Here is a 16109-nt window from a genome sequence, read left to right as displayed (position 1 = left end):
GAGCTAGAACCTTTTAAAACCTGAAATCTTTATCTCCAAAGGCGGCTTGAAAGAACAGATTAAAGCATTTCAGTCACACAACCAAGGTGGAAGGGCACACCCAAAATTATACTTGCATAAGAGCACTGGCATTTCTGTTTTCTTTTGAGAGGACATCTTTTGTATAAACTCCAACTCACTGCACCAAGAATAAAGGACAATTAACTGTCTATTCCTCAATGCATTACCTTGCACTCTGTATTGACACTGAGATTTAGAGCCATTGTTCATATGCACAATCTCCCCTGCCACAAACAGTTGTCCCTACTAATGCCTATGCCTCACAAGTGTGGATAGACAGTGTCACATTTCATCATTTTCACCAACAGGAAAGATTGATTGCTCTTCATACCTTTTAGATGTCACTGAACCAGTCAGCAAGAGTTTGCAGAGTTGTGTCCATATTATTTCTGACACAAATTAATTTCTTCGTTTTAACACTCATCCACTCAAAGAACTGTTGAAATACCTCCTGACTCATCTGCTTCAGAATCTTGACCATACATCATCTCCAGAGAAGCTGTCAGCTCCTATGTGTCAAGTGAATCAAACAAAACCAGGTTTGCATACCTGATGAATTCTGTGACCACATATAACCTACTAAAATCAAGATTCATTTATCACAGAAAAAGTTAGCACCATCTACTGGTGTAAAATTACTTTTACTACAAAAGTCTCTTCCTGTATCCAGTGAAGTATATTTTACTTTATTTTACATTCCACTTTCTTATGAGATCAAGTGCCATTATATCTACTAGGAAATGCAATGAAGAGGATAAAGAGCCAAATGGAGTTCAATTTATAATGAGTTTGAATAAACTACTCAAACTCAGTAAAAAAATCAGAAACGGAAAAAAAAGTGAATTTGTATTAAGAGACAAGGTGAGCAGCCAAGGAATCCTTCTGAATGTAAAGCCTTTTGACACTTGAAATGCAGAGGTAAGGTAGAAGACCAAGTAAAATGGTTGACACCACCAGCAGGGGCTGGAACAGCAGCAGCCTCCCCCTTTCTGAGGGCTGCAGGGATTGTGGAGGTGAGGAAGTGAATTTAACATGGTTTTGTAGAACCATGCATGATGATGCCACAACCTGAACTGGCACTACAGACACACCACAGCAAAAGTTCAGATTGATGCCAAAATAATATGAATTTCCTCACATTGTAATTACTGAATACAGTGGGGGAAAAAAAAAGAAAAAAAAAAGAAAAAGAAAAAAAACCACAGAACAAACAGCATTTAAGGAGAGCTGCTACAATGAGCAGCATTCATTCCATACAATCAACTGTTTAAACAGCAATTTTCAACTGAGACAAGTGGCATGAGCTTTGTACAGATATGCTTCCCTATAAGTAAGTACCAGGAAGAGGTTTGTGCTGTATTTATGGAGGCTATTTAAATAATTCCTTTGCATTTTCTTAATAGCTGGGATTGAATACACCAGGATACACATGGGTAGAAAATGGCAGGGCAAGGTAATAGCCAGGTTCAAATGGAAAACTGAAGAAGAGAGAAAAAAATCAGCCCATTTAACAGCAGCCAAAGTGGGTAATAGAGCAGAGAAAAGTGATCAGTAACAGTTCAATACCCAATATCACACACTCTGTTTACAAAAATAATGGCACTAGTCACACAGAGGAGTATCTGCACGTGTTCCACCAGACTGTCCTCGAAGATAGAATCCTGTAAGTGATGTCCTATTTCTTCCTATTTATTTTTCATACTATGAACACAGTTCTCTAAAACACTAGCAATTTCACCAGCATGAGCATGCAGAAGCATGTTCCAACTCCTAACAGAAGAGAGGACAATCAAACCCTGTTAAGCTGAACCTCAAAATTCAATCAACACACTTACTAGCAGTATTTCAGTACCCCTTCAAATATTTGCAAAAAGCTGTTAAAATTTCTCAGCTGTACAATTAGCTGGAAGATGCTTAATGCCTACCACCTAGTGGATTTGCACAGCATAACCTCTGAGCATGCACACAAAGAAAAATACCCAAACCAACTCCAAAACAGAAAAAAAGCCTACAAACAACACACCACAACTTTTCTCCATCTGAAGGAGCAGGATGCTCACAGGGCCTCCAGTAATAAAGAGCCATGGAATGCTACCTATCCAGTATCTTTTCCAATTAGACACCAATCTGTATATCAGACCATTGAAAAAATATAAGTGTATCAAACATTTTTATTAATGGCATTGAAAAAATAATCCACTGGAAATTGAGTAATTCCACAAAAATTTGAATGCTTCAATTCATTACTGCTGCTCCAACATTACACAAACTTATGTGCAGACTGCAACCTTGGTGATTATTCATAGGAATTCAATCTCATTTATGTGTGGATGAAAAAATATCTGGAATTTATACAGACAAGCTGCCCAACTACTGATAAAATTTTCCCTCTCCACACACACTTGCACAGTCAAAATTAAGAGCAGTAATGTTTCTGAAGTAAAAAAGAAGAAAATGCATTATTTCTAACAGTAAAGGCCAGTAAAATTTTTATTTGCAAAGTCCTCTGCAAAAGTTCTTAGTGCCACTATGGAGTCTCTTTGCCCATCTATATCCCTACTTTCTGTTGTTGAGTTGGCTGGGAGGAAAGGAGACTCTTGATAGGGAAGCATATAACCCAACAAACCAACAAACCCAGTACCACAATTTACAGGATAACTGCATTGACTTTTTAATTGCAGGTTCTCTCATTAACACTTGACTTATAAATATTCTGCGCTTGGTGAAGTCTTGTCAGTCACCAAACACAGTACCATGAAAGAAAAGCTAATGCTCAAGTCCAGGATCTAGATAATAATTCCCCTCTGGAAACAAAACATCTAGGAGACCAGGATCTAAAGTTCTGTTCAGACCTACAGCTGTATAGCTTCACTTGGAAGTGTAACCTAGAGCTTCATCTGCTGCTGCCAGGTCTCCAACCATAAAATGTTTCATATTGAGCAAACACCCTCAACAGGCTCTCAGTGTTTCAAAATCAATACTGATCAGAGCAACTTCCTCACCTCCTGAGTAATGCTCCTGAGTGCTCAGAGAGGGGCAGTTGATCCACTTCCAAAATTAATTCTGTCACTGCTGAATACAAATTCTGCTGCAGCTCATCTCACCTGATAATCAATTCATCTGCTCCTTCCTATGCAGAAGGAAAAGCAAGTCAGAAACTCTCACCCAAATAACCTAGAAGCTGATACCAAAAAAGCATTAATCCTTGTGAATTACACATAACACAATACACACCTGACAAGAAATTAGTTAAAAAGCAAATTTTTTAAACCTCTGCTCCTATGACTTGACTGCCTTGCTTCACAGAGTGAAAACATGATTACATGATCAGACAACTAAAGGAAGAGTTTCTGCATGACTGCTGATTACAGTGTGAGTCTTAACTGCCACTGAAAGCTTAAAACGTCCTAGCTGTCCTCCAGTTTTTTGATTCTATTAAAGAATTTAGAATTTGGATTATCCACATGTCCACACATCCAAAAAAACATCCACAAAGTCAGAGTACAAAAGGTTTCTTGCTGAAAAAGAATTCTCTAGAATAAAAAGGAATTGTTACCTTCTAGCAGGAAAAGCAGATGACCTGTGAACTCCCTACTGACTATCAGCAGAAAGGTCATTAACTAAAGATCATTTTCTAGAAACAAAAACCAAAAAGCTGCCTTGAATGACTGGCAAGATTAGTTAGAGGAACCCCATACTTCATATCAGACAAGGTACCTATAAGACTCGGGAAAAAAAAACATGAAATGGGTGAAGGAAGTCCATACTCAGAAGCAGGCTTGCAACATTCTTCTCACTGTGACTTAACCCAACATGCCCACAGAAATATGAACACATATATGAACATATATATGAACATGGACTTAACCCAACATGCCCACAGAAACATGAAAATATATATGAACATGGAAGATCAAGCTATAGCTTTACAGACTTGCTATAAAGATTTGCTATCCCCTTCTATATTCATCTCCAAAAATAAAAAGTAAAATGATTGAAGTACCCCTAACACAGTGTCCCAACACGTGTTCTCTTCCCTACCTCACACACACACACACTTGCCCCAAAATCTTGGAAAGTCTGGTGTGGAGGGAAATTAGTGAGGCAAAAAGACAAAACAGAAGAGTTACCAAGAGTTGCCAGTTCCACATGGAGCTGATGAGCAACCAAATTAACATCTCCTACCAATCAGCAATATATAATATAAATGTATCTGCAGACACATTTAAAATAAGTATGTAAAAACACACGTTCAGAAGTGTTCTAAATTTAGTTTATCAAGTGAAATCTTAGAAATGGACTTCATCAGGAATTTTTAAGTATCCACAGAAGATTGACTAGAAATCTTTTACCTGTAAGAAACAAGGGCAGAATGAGATCCAATGGCTGGAAATTGCAAGATGGACAAACTCCAACTAAAAATAAATCCCCAAGTTGTAGCACACATTGCTCTAAAAGCTTAGATTAGCAGTTGAACAGTTGCTGTAATTCATCCAGACATTAATGGGCTGGATAACAAAAGCCAGTGGATTACGTTCTGCTATAGAAGGTGAGCACAATTTATTCCTTCAACACTTGAAAATATGAAACAACAACAAAAAACATTTAATAGGCAGTCCTGCACTTTTGGGCATCTCTGTGACCAAAAGCACACACTTTTGTTACAGAGTTCCTGATGTTTTTCCTGCAAGAGCTACTTTGTAAAAAATACTGTAGCACACTGCAAAAAAATAATAAGGATCCCATCTCATGAAGAACACTTCCCAGTACAAGATTTCTGCAGGATATTACTTCAAAAACTAGAGGAATAGAAACTTAATGTAGCAGAACATTCAACCAGACAACCAAACTCCAGTTAACACCAGTTCAAGCACTTGAGAAAATTTAACAGTCTACACATGACTGCATGAAAATCCAGGACCTCAACAGATGGCTTGGGAGCCACAGGACAAATCTCCTTCCAACTTGTGTGCATGAGACATTTAATGGCTGAGATAATGCCCATTCGATAACTTCACAGAGCATTAAGAACACAGGCAGCATCTTAATAGTCTGCTTTACAAATATGTGAGCTCTTCACTCTAGCAAACAGTAGAATTAAATTTCTTTAAAATTACTAAAGGCTTTTCAAATGACAAAAATCAGTTTATTTAAAAAATTTTAAAAAAACCAACAACAAAAACCACCATGGAAACCACCCCACACAGTCAACCACCTGACAACCATAGCAATGCTTGTGAAAGGCCACAAGAGCAGGTTTTGGCTCCCTTTAGTGCAAGTTCCTGCTTTGCAGTATATGGAATAGCTAAAGTTAGCCCTGGCATCAACTTGTGTCCTTCAATGGTTCAAATTATCTCACCCTCCCCCACTTTTTTATTTTAATGTGCAACTGAATAGTTCCCCTTTTATAAACATTAGCATGATTTTTTTTTTATTCTTACCACCATAAAAAAAAACCTGAATATGTACACTAAATCTCCAATGTGTTTCAAAATTAAAATCACAAGTTAGCAGACACATCCACATAAAACAAGTCACAGTGTCTGAAAAGTCAGTATGTACATTACACTCTATTAGTATGAGTACCTACTTGAGCTGCAATCAAGGGAACTTCTAATTACCCCTGGTGTTTTATCTGTAAAGTTGCCACCCTCTCAGCAACATTTCCTAGGAGAGTTGGTAAATTGGTCAGCACCACTACATTCCTCTTTGGACACAATTTACATCAAGTTCTATTAGTTTTGAAATTATTTGTAAGCCTTTCCACTCAAGAAGAACTATCTTTGTTATTTTCATACACGCCATGTCCCAGCGATATCCCAGCTCACTGATTATCTCCTTATGTTTCCAAGACATAAGTTTTACAAGTACTTGATTAAGAACAAATGTTCCAGTCACTCATCTTTGGTTTTGGGACAGTATCCAGAAGAGACACAATTAAACCAGCATAAACTAACTAAGAAAGCACAGGCCATGACAACTGAAATAATGCCATTTACTCTCTACTCCAACTTCATTTGGTTTACTCACACCTGTGATAGTTGTTTGACATGCACCAGGTTTCCCCAAGGCAAGACAAGATGTTCAGCTCCAAGAGCTTCAAAACTAGTGAGGTTTGTGACAGTGAGAGAGGGCAGCAGCACCTCGGGGATCTTGAGGGAAGAGCACATTGCTCAGACAACTGAACAGCAAGATCTAACTCACTAAAGCCAATTTTGACAGTTAGGCTGACAGATTAGGCAGAATTAAACAATCTGCTTCAGTTTAATAGCCAGCTATCTCATCCATCTGTTTGGGCTTACTGAGCTTCCTGTACAATGAATTTGCATGAACTTCATTTTAACTGAGCTGGAAACAAAATCAGTGACATCATCACACTTGGTTGCACTATCAAAAATATTAGCTTGCCTACCTACAGTCAGTATAATTTCAGTGAATATGACAGGCAGAGTACTTTTACTGTGTGCATCTTGGACATTTCCTCTGCTTGAAAATACCGTAGCCAAAATTCTGTGGAATGATATAACACAGAAAATAGATCCTTAAAAATTAGTTTCAGCAAAAGAAAAGGTTACGTCACTACACTCTGCATTAAAACAGGACAACTTTGTGGCTCCACAACTCTAGCATGATGCCAGCATAACTCCTGTTCTGTATCCTTCACCTACCAATGATTTCACAATACTTAGGACAAATTCCACAAGGTTTGAAGATGGGCTGCTTCTAGCTGCTACTTAGTCATCTTGAAAACTGCATTAATTCTGCAGGGAGCTCTATACTTCCACACTCATTAGCACTTGCATAGCCTTTGCAGCACTCAGACCCTCTGGGGGATACCTGACATTCAGCAGAACTCCTCTCTTCTACATTGTTCTCCATTTAGAATATTTGTGAGATTGCCATGATCACTTAACCACTTCAGACAGTAGGATTTTTATTTTTACAATGGCATGTTCTTGAAAAGTCAGATTTCATGTCATCATTCATTTGCACTTTAGCTTAGCCAACCAGGAAAAATGTCAGAATTGAGGGGGAGATGGGGTGGGGGCTCTGGTGTTCCTGAATAAAAATAGTTTTCAAGCCACACATGAAGCCACACATTGTCAACATGAAACAAGAGGGCTCCACAAATATATGTGGAGCTACCAGAAGGATCAAAGTGCTGTAAGCTCATTTCAGCAGCATTTCAAGTATTCTGGCAGTGTAAGACATGATGCATCATGCAGACATGACTTCACTGTTATTCACAATTGAAACAGGTGTTGTCAATGTCCAGACTGTCAAATATTTCAACAATTTAGTACATCACTCAAGTAGTCTTCAAGAACAAAAAGCCCTTTTCATGATGTTTATCATGGAAGAATGCTGCTTGTTGGGATTGGGAACACATAAAAAAAAAAAAAAAAAAACTCCCAAAGCACCTCACACACACTGTCATCAGAATGGCGCCAAAGAAACCATCTCCTCTGTCAAATGAATGCCTTTGGGACACCCCAGTCACGCCACTGAATCTGTTCCAACTCTGGTCCACATTAATAGTTTTCTTTCCCTTTATCTCCAACCCAAATCAAATCCAAACCAAACTTCAATCAAAACCAAATTGGACAATGGGGTGAAGACAAGTTCCAAGGCAGCTTTGCTTTGCTCAGGGACTGTTGTTGAGCATGGCTTATGGACCCCGCCGAGCTCATTCACCCCTGTGATGTCCAGAAAACTGCAACAGCTGCTATTTCACGTGGCATCAGTAAAGTTTGTGGAAGTCAATCCCTAAACAGCCCTGTCTCACAACCTAGATCTGCACACTACTCCCCATACAGAATGCAACACTAAAAATGCACCTGCTTATCAACACATATCTCAATGTTATCAAGTTAAACATTGAAATTGGGATTTAGCAAAAGAAATAATTTCTTTTCTCCAACAGCAATCAAATGCATGCCATGCTCTACATGTTTTCTGTGAAAAATGCATATTTTATGATTGGCTTTTCGCAAATATTAAAATTAATATTATATGGGTTATGTTAGAAAGTTGTGCTGTATAAATTTTGTAAAGTAGTGTGTTAAATATAGTTTAGGTTATAACATAATGTTAAAATAGAAACTATATATGTGGGATATTTTTTAAGAAAGGAATGAGGTACTCCCACCAAAATAGCAGCCACAGGACTCCTAAATCTTTCGGAGAAAAAGAATTTATTGCTCTCTTATCAGAAGAAACTAACTTCTTCCCACCTTGCTCAGCCATAAAGACACCGTCAGGATTAAGAGGAAGAAGATGATGATGACCAGACAGAATCCTGTGTTTGAATGGAATTTATGCATCATGTATGAGATGTATGAATATGAAACAGGCTGTTGTTTTTAAGGGTTAATCCTGTGTTAACGAGTGCCCTTTTTCAGGCCTATTTTGCCCAGAAAGAGGTACCCAAATGTCTGTAACTCTTTGTTTCTATTGTCTCATATTGCCCTAATCCTAATTGTCCAAATTATTATTACTCTAATTATATTTACTCTTTTTATAACCATTTTATTATTATTAAAGTTGTAAAATTTTAAAAACAAATTGTTGGAGTTTTTCACATTCTCCCTTCACAGTATATTAAATTCAGTATAAAAGAACAAAGCTTCTTTAGCAAACACATTTAAAGTGTTTTAAGCTATACTTGAAAACAGCCACAACGTATTTGCTGTCACTGTCCCAGATGCACAGCTGCCATCCCATCCCTTTCCACGGCTCCTGCCGCACACCAGGGAACAAAAAGCTCCCAGAAGCATCTCAGCTCCATCCTTATCACACAGCTTTATGGTGGCACAAAAGCGCAGGCGGGCTCCTTCAGCTCTGTGGCTCCGGAGAAGTTGCGCTAGGTGGCAGCTTCTCCCCATCCAAACCCATCCTCCCGCATCTTCCCGCATCCAAACCCATCCTCCCGCATCTTCCCGCATCCAAACCCATCCTCCCGCAGCTTCTCCCCATCCAAACCCATCCTCCCGCATCTTCCCCCATCCAAACCCATCCTCCCGCATCCTCCCCCATCCAAACCCATCCTCCCGCATCTTCCCCCATCCAAACCCATCCTCCCGCAGCTTCCCCCATCCAAACCCAACCTCCCGCATCCTCCCCCATCCCAACCCATCCTCCCGCATCCTCCCCCATCCAAACCCATCCTCCCGCATCTTCCCCCATCCAAACCCATCCTCCCGCAGCTTCTCCCCATCCAAACCCATCCTCCCGCAGCTTCCCCCATCCAAACCCAACCTCCCGCATCCTCCCCCATCCAAACCCATCCTCCCGCAGATTTCCCCATCCAAACCCATCCTCCCGCAGCAGCGCGCTCCCAGCCCGCCGGAGGGAGCGCACCGAGCGGTGACATCCTGCTTTTGAAAACGGGCACTGAAGCTGCACAGCTGAAGAGGTTTTTGGCTATTTCAGGACAGAAACCTTTTCGTTACCATGCTCTGATTTCCTTACATTTCTTTACAAAAGCAAAGGTGACAAAAAGTCTAGGTTTGACATGCACTAAAAGTAAAACTCCCCAAATGCATCAATTGTGGTGAAAGTGGCAAAGCCTTTCATGCTATCCAGAGAAGGACAGCTGTTTTCGTGCAGTGCTGATGCTGTTCAGCTACTCATATAAAACTAAAAAAGTATGTAAATAGCTGTTAAATTCTGGTTTCTAAGAAAGAAATAATTCCAACATACCACATTTCTGCATTATTGTATCCTTTTTTGAGTTAAGTCATTCTCTGTCCAAACCTTCTGCAATTTTTCACCATTCAAGGAACACAGAATGGTGGGACAAATTTCTGTAACCACTTTTATGGCTGGTGAGAACTGCTCCCCAAAATGACTGTTCTCATGTATGATGCCTAAGTTGTAAGGAGGAAACAACTTTTTTTTTCCACAACCCAAGTAGTTTAAAAATTAAGTCTACTCAGGCCCCTTGAACATACAGATTTTCAGATAACACCTGCTATGTTAATGATTTAATTTCTTTCAAAAGGTAGCACCAGCATTTTGTCTCCTTCAGCTGTTAAATCATTTATCCATTGTGGGGTTTTTTTAAGGAATGTGGAAGGACCAAAAATACACTCATTACAGCTCAGTATTGACCAGGCTGCACATGGCAATTCCCTCCTGCTCCTGATTTCCCCTTTGTCCTATTTCCTCTCTTGGTAGTTCTTTAACTCACCTTTCACACACACATATACCAATGTACACTTTCCTTCTGAAAGGAGCTGAAGCCACTTCTATATCAAATCTCTTCCCACTGCACTTTTGTCTTTTCTTTTAAAACCAGAGAAGTAATTTCCTCTTTGGCTACACAAAGAGATACATCTCTCACAGCAATACAAACACCCAAGGAGCTCTGATACCCAGTTACCTCTAGCAGCTGGGTGCTTTTCTAATTGGCATCTTCCTTGGAGATGGAATTGAAAGCTCTTCCAGTAAAGGGGCAGAAGGGAACCAAAGTCTTCTGATAAACACTGAGAGGCAGAGAGTGCAAATTCCAAAAGGAGCTGCCAAAAAAAGAAAACCGGGTTTCAGCCAAGCTTTTGGGAAATACTGCCCTCTCCATACATGCAACACTACATCTTTCTTAGAGAATTAAGAAAATGAAACTTTTGGGAAACAAAAAAGCAGGCGTGGCTTCAAGAGATAAGCAAGGCAATGATTAATAGTCCTATTTTTGAAAAAAAAACATACCTGGCTTTTTTCGATGCTTTCACCCTTGCAGCCAAACTTCTTGCTTTTATTTCAATATAAGTATGAAGGGTTTGCTCAAAGCTTTCAGCAGTTTTCTTTGATGCTTCCTTCTCTATGAATTATTTATAATTTTTGAAGCAGTGTTTCAACAAAGCCAGGGAAAGATACATCAAGAGTCACAACAGCCAGCCAGTGCTACTAACACACAGACCACAGTTTAGACTTCTGAAAACTTGAGATAAACAGACACAGAGCTGTCCCTCCTCAAAACACTAACAAAATGCCTAGAAAGACATACAAACCAATGAGAATAATTTTATTTTCTTTAATAGTTTTGAAAAGGTTAATGACTAATTTCCTTCCTCTCCTTTCTGTACTGCATTTCTCCAACTACTCCCCATTTGCTAGCAGGTCTCCAAAAAATATAGAATTTCTTCTTCCCTGGCTGAAAATTCCTACCCATTAGTTCAGGGAGACCAAGTCCAGGGTCTCATTAAACTCCTCACTCCCATCACTGCCACACCTCAAAGTGGTGCAGCAAAACTCTCACTCTATGTACAGCCAGCCTGACCTTCCTACAACGAGTATTCTTAAGACAAAATAAGGAATATTCTTGACCCAAAAAAAAGCCCAAACATCACATCAGACTATATCCCTCAAGGGGTAACCTAAATTTTAAAACTCTTGCTCTCATTCCACAGAGATGTTTTTATAAAGTCCTCTTTAGGTATTGAAACAGTTTTTAAATGTCATAGCCTTTCAGACTCACTTGTATGATAATAAAACAAAAACCAAAACCAAAAATACCAACCCACAAACAAACAAACAAACAAAACAAAAAATAGAAGGATTTCAATAACTCTGTATTTTCAGATGTGCACCTACAGTATTATGACGGTGCTTTTTTTAAGTACCCCTCAAAGCCACCACAAATCAGCCTTCTCAAATAAATCATTCCCTACCATCATGTTTTTAGCAGTGAGCAAATAATTTCTCACTTTTAAGTGAATATCCACCTTTTCTTTCAAAGTAATTTACTTGCATTCAGCACAAAATAGTAACTAAAATTTGTAGAAAGCAGTCTTTTTAAAAAATCATCAGACTGCATGTTACATTTCCTTACTTCAAGTACTTTTCTTAGCTGTGCACAAACATTGTATCTTCAGTGGATGGAGGATCCATGCAATGACAGTCTGGTTTATGCAGATACAGATGTTCTAGGAAAAGCTAAGCAAGTAACAAAGCTGGTTATGAGATATTTTAGTCTGGAAGAAAAAGAAACATCTGTATGCAAGTTCAGGTTTGGGGGTGTCAAAGGGATTTCCACACTGACAGATTTGCCTTCCATATCTGTTGTTTGTACAACATTTTTCTGAATTCATGCAAACACATTTTCACACAATCCCTTCATACTTCTGCTGTTTATCACACTTAAAACCATTCACAGCCTTTTTATCTGTATCAGTAACTATTAATAAGTATTGTGCTTCTCAGATAATGCCAGAAAGAAACAAAATCATCCTTTATATAAAAGCAGCAGTTAAGGAAATACCCTAAAATTCCACAACTGCTGTAATTCTGTGATGCTTAGGAACTTTTAGCCAAACACGCAGAAATCAGGTTTTTCCTCTGTGTAGGGAAAAAAAAATTACAGAAAACTCCTTGTGTTTTTCCAGTCACTAACTCAAAACCCTCTTTCATTCAAAAACCATCTTACCATACACTTATATCTTACAATATCTTATAATACAAGACCAATTCAATTGGTCTAATACAATTCAAGGTCCATTGTAGCTCAAATCTCCCATCTACTAAATAAGCCAAAGTACGTTAGGGTTGGTGTTTGGGATCTCTACCCTAAAAGTTGTTCCTGTAACAAAAAAGAGTCATGTGAAGCAATCTATCTTTGAGTACTGTGATTATATTACATACTTCCAAAGCTGCACTACACCCCACACCAACTCTATCCTCACCTGCATGGCTTTGGTTACATCCTAGATTGTTTCCTTCCCAGGCATGCTACCCCAAAAATGCCTCTGATGTGCAAAACATACAGAAACGGGACAGAAAATCTGCTGGCTTCTCCCTGCTCAGGCCAGTCAGGGCAGCTTTGTACATAAAAGTATCTCAACACTGTGTGCCAAAACCAAAAAGCCCTCTTCCTTTTAAAAAAGATCAGATTCACAACTCTAACTCAAAAAACGGGGCAGATCAAAGTATCAAAATAATTCAGTATGAGGCATTTTGCTATAAATTTAGACTGTTTTGAAGAGCACCTCGTTTCATATTAGTATTTGTTAGCAGCACAGACTTGCCTAAATGATCTGACTTCAAACCAGAACTGGATACTCTGCTGGTATGTGGAAGGCTGTGCCCTCAGGTGATTCATTAACGTGTTCCAAAAGCTCAAATTATGGAACATTAGCAAATCCTAAACAAGTTTTTTTGGAGAACATTATACTCCTTACACCATCTCAACTTTCTGAATGCCAAGTACAGTTTTTTTCCCACCCACAAGTATTTTCCTCAGCAGCCTGTTGCCATGGCAATCCTAGCAACTGCAGGACAAGTCTCTTAAAAAAGATTTCTGACAACAGCTGTATCTGCCAACTTAGCAGCACCTCTTGTCAATGTAATTACAAGTTGCAGAGAAACCCGTTATCCCCTAACAGCTTGCTTCAAACTGTGATAGCTGGCTTTATTTCATATAAGCACACATTATTGCATTCCCACACAACTACATCACCATAATATGTCTGTCCTGGTAGGCAAGTATGCTTTTGCAATCCATATTTGTGTACAGTGAGTTTTTAATAGAGATAAATGAAGAGAGGATACCTTCAAAAAGCCTCGAGGACAAGTCTATGGAAATCGCATGGATGTTAAAAACACTGCAAACTCTGCTTAGAGGTCTCATGTCCTGCAATCTTCACTTTCAACAAAGCTTTTTGGTATCGTCTCCTCTACTTACAAGCTGCTAACCCTTCCTTCTTTTCCAAATCTTGCACTAAGACACATAAGAACAATCAAACAAGGAAGAGCAAGCTCTCCAACCAACACCATTAATGAACCATTTTCTATAGATGAATGTCCTAATTCCCACCACCACAGCATGCACACATACCCACATGTATTTTCTTTCTGTTGAGTATCAATACTCCCAGCTGCTGATAAAACAGGAATTAAAATTCATATTTTAGCTACTCACTCCCATCTTCTCATACACTCCCATCCCAGCAACTAAGCTGATCAGATCACCTATCCTAAGTGTCCTATGACATTCCACTGCCTTACTTTGGGGCAAATATATGGTTTCCACTAAAATTCTGAGCTGGCAGCTACTCACTCAGAGTGTTTACTGAAATTATTCATGTAGAAATTGGGAAAAACCAGTATTGGCAGCTACCAGTTTCATCATCATATCAAAGAAAAAAAGGATTTGAAAGACTGAGGAATGCACTGAAGACCTTTGCAGGATATCTGTGAGAAATTAATCTTTTATTAACAGGGTTTTCTTTTTAGTGCCCTGCCACTACTGAAAATGTGGCATTCACATTCTCTGAAAAAAAATCCCTTCGCCCAAGATTTTTCTCCTGGGAAGCTGAGAAGCCTCAGAAGAAAGGAAAACAATTCTTATCTCATTTACTTCTCCTCTGTTTTGCTGACATGGAATGTGTTTGGAGATTGTTTACCTAAAAGTGATTGTCTGATTGAATTCTGGTGTGAGTTATCTTGACTCTTTGTCCAACCAGTGCCAAGCTGTGTTGAGACTCTGGAAAGAGTCACAAGTTTTCTTTATTGTCTTTTTAACATTAAGTAACCTTTCTGTATTCTTTAGTATAGTATTGTTTAATATAATATAGTATTTTAAAATAATAAATTAGCCTTCTGAAAGCATGGAGTCAAATTCATCATTCCTATGTTTGTTGGGACATTCCCAGCAAACACAATATGAAAACAAACCAGTTTTGCAGAAAACTAAGAGTGGAAGGCGTTGGGTCTGGAAAGCTACACAGAGAAAGCAAATAAAAAGGTACCAAAAGCAATAAAAACTATTAAAGATTTTAAAAAATAATTTTAAAAATAGAAAAAATAAGCAAACACAAAACTCCAGGGAATTGACAACAGATTTTCATCTGTTTTAAGTAATCACATTCAGCAGTGTCATTAGGACCACAGGGATGAGGCCATGCACAAGGCCCCTTCTATATGAGAGATGGATAGACAGAGCAAGCTGGACAGAAGCTTCCTGCCTTCTCCTCTGGCAACCTCTGCTCCCAAACCACAGGCCAGTGCAGCATGGGCAGTGCCAGTGCCCATGAAGAGGCATTGAGAGGCTATCAGGCTATTAGGGCACTGAAAGGTGTCCCAGAAACGGAGAGTGACATCAGCTGACCTTGACCAAGTGTCACCAGTGTACCTCAGAAGGGCTCAAAGCTTTTTAAAGCCCTGTTGCCATCAGCTCCTGAGCCTTTCATGCTCAGTGGTGGCCAGGGGCAGCAGGGCTCCTACTCCTACCTGCTATTCTCTCTTTGGACCAAAAGTTTGCACTGCACCCAGGCATTCAAGCAGCTCACAGGTGCACCTGAAACTGTCTCTTGGTTCTGTGACCAAGAGAGGTGGCTTTTTCCTCAAAAGGTGAAGAAGTTGTTTCCTTGGCTGTTTCCTCAGCACCAGAAAGAACTTGGGTCAGACAGAAATAGACCTGAGCCAAATAATACTCTAAAAATCACTTCCCCAGCACAGCCTGAACCATTTTTGATAAAACCATTTAATTTCTAGAGTATGCCCATGGCAACAGATCAGACAGTCCTTCCCAGCCTGCCCTGCTTTCAGTTAAACAGACTCCTCTGGGGAACACTGTGCTGGTATTTGGAAGCATCTGTTACACAGCCTATCATCTAAATGCTTTAAAATTTGTTACTCACCTGGTCACACATGTTTAAGTTCAGACCACGTGAAATCTGCAGTGCCCAGGGCCTGTACTTCTCATCAACACTTGGACATGCCAAGTTTGGTGGAATTTTAAACATGTTTGGTTTATTCAGAATTTAAGATTTTCCACAGTCACCTGATAGTGCTTAATGAGATAACATAGAAATCAGTGGAAATTATGCAAACCTCCTGCAGAAATGTGCACTGACAACTACTGGAATATAAGCATGCTGCAGAGGTGGAATCTTCCATTCCAAGGACAGATGTCCTTCAGAGGAAGGAACTGAGAGAAATCTCTTACAGTGTCATCTCTCTAAAAGCTTAGTGACAAAACTTTAAGTAACAGAATAGATCTCTGCTGGCAACGTTTTTTCTCTAAAGGCTGCAATTAAGAAGCAATATAGAAG

At 39.3% G+C, this 16109-nt stretch overlaps 1 protein-coding gene across 1 annotated transcript in view; it reads right to left on the bottom strand.

Annotated features, from left to right (window-relative positions):
• The window catches only part of STK31 (serine/threonine kinase 31), a gene marked incomplete at its 5' end in the record, with an annotated part of 28624 nt that overhangs the window by 10839 nt on the left and 1676 nt on the right, over window positions 1–16109 (bottom strand). The window contains 7 exon segments of the mRNA XM_030963647.1: window positions 406–518; window positions 520–571; window positions 3070–3190; window positions 9763–9915; window positions 10764–10879; window positions 13892–13934; window positions 15696–15816. Coding sequence (XP_030819507.1) covers window positions 406–518; window positions 520–571; window positions 3070–3190; window positions 9763–9915; window positions 10764–10879; window positions 13892–13934; window positions 15696–15816 — 719 coding nt within the window.

This window comes from Camarhynchus parvulus, chromosome 2, assembly GCF_901933205.1.
Source record: "Camarhynchus parvulus chromosome 2, STF_HiC, whole genome shotgun sequence".
NCBI classification, from domain to species: Eukaryota; Metazoa; Chordata; class Aves; order Passeriformes; family Thraupidae; genus Camarhynchus; species Camarhynchus parvulus.
Note: the sequence above shows the minus strand (reverse complement) of the source record. Positions and strands in the feature narration are given on the sequence as shown.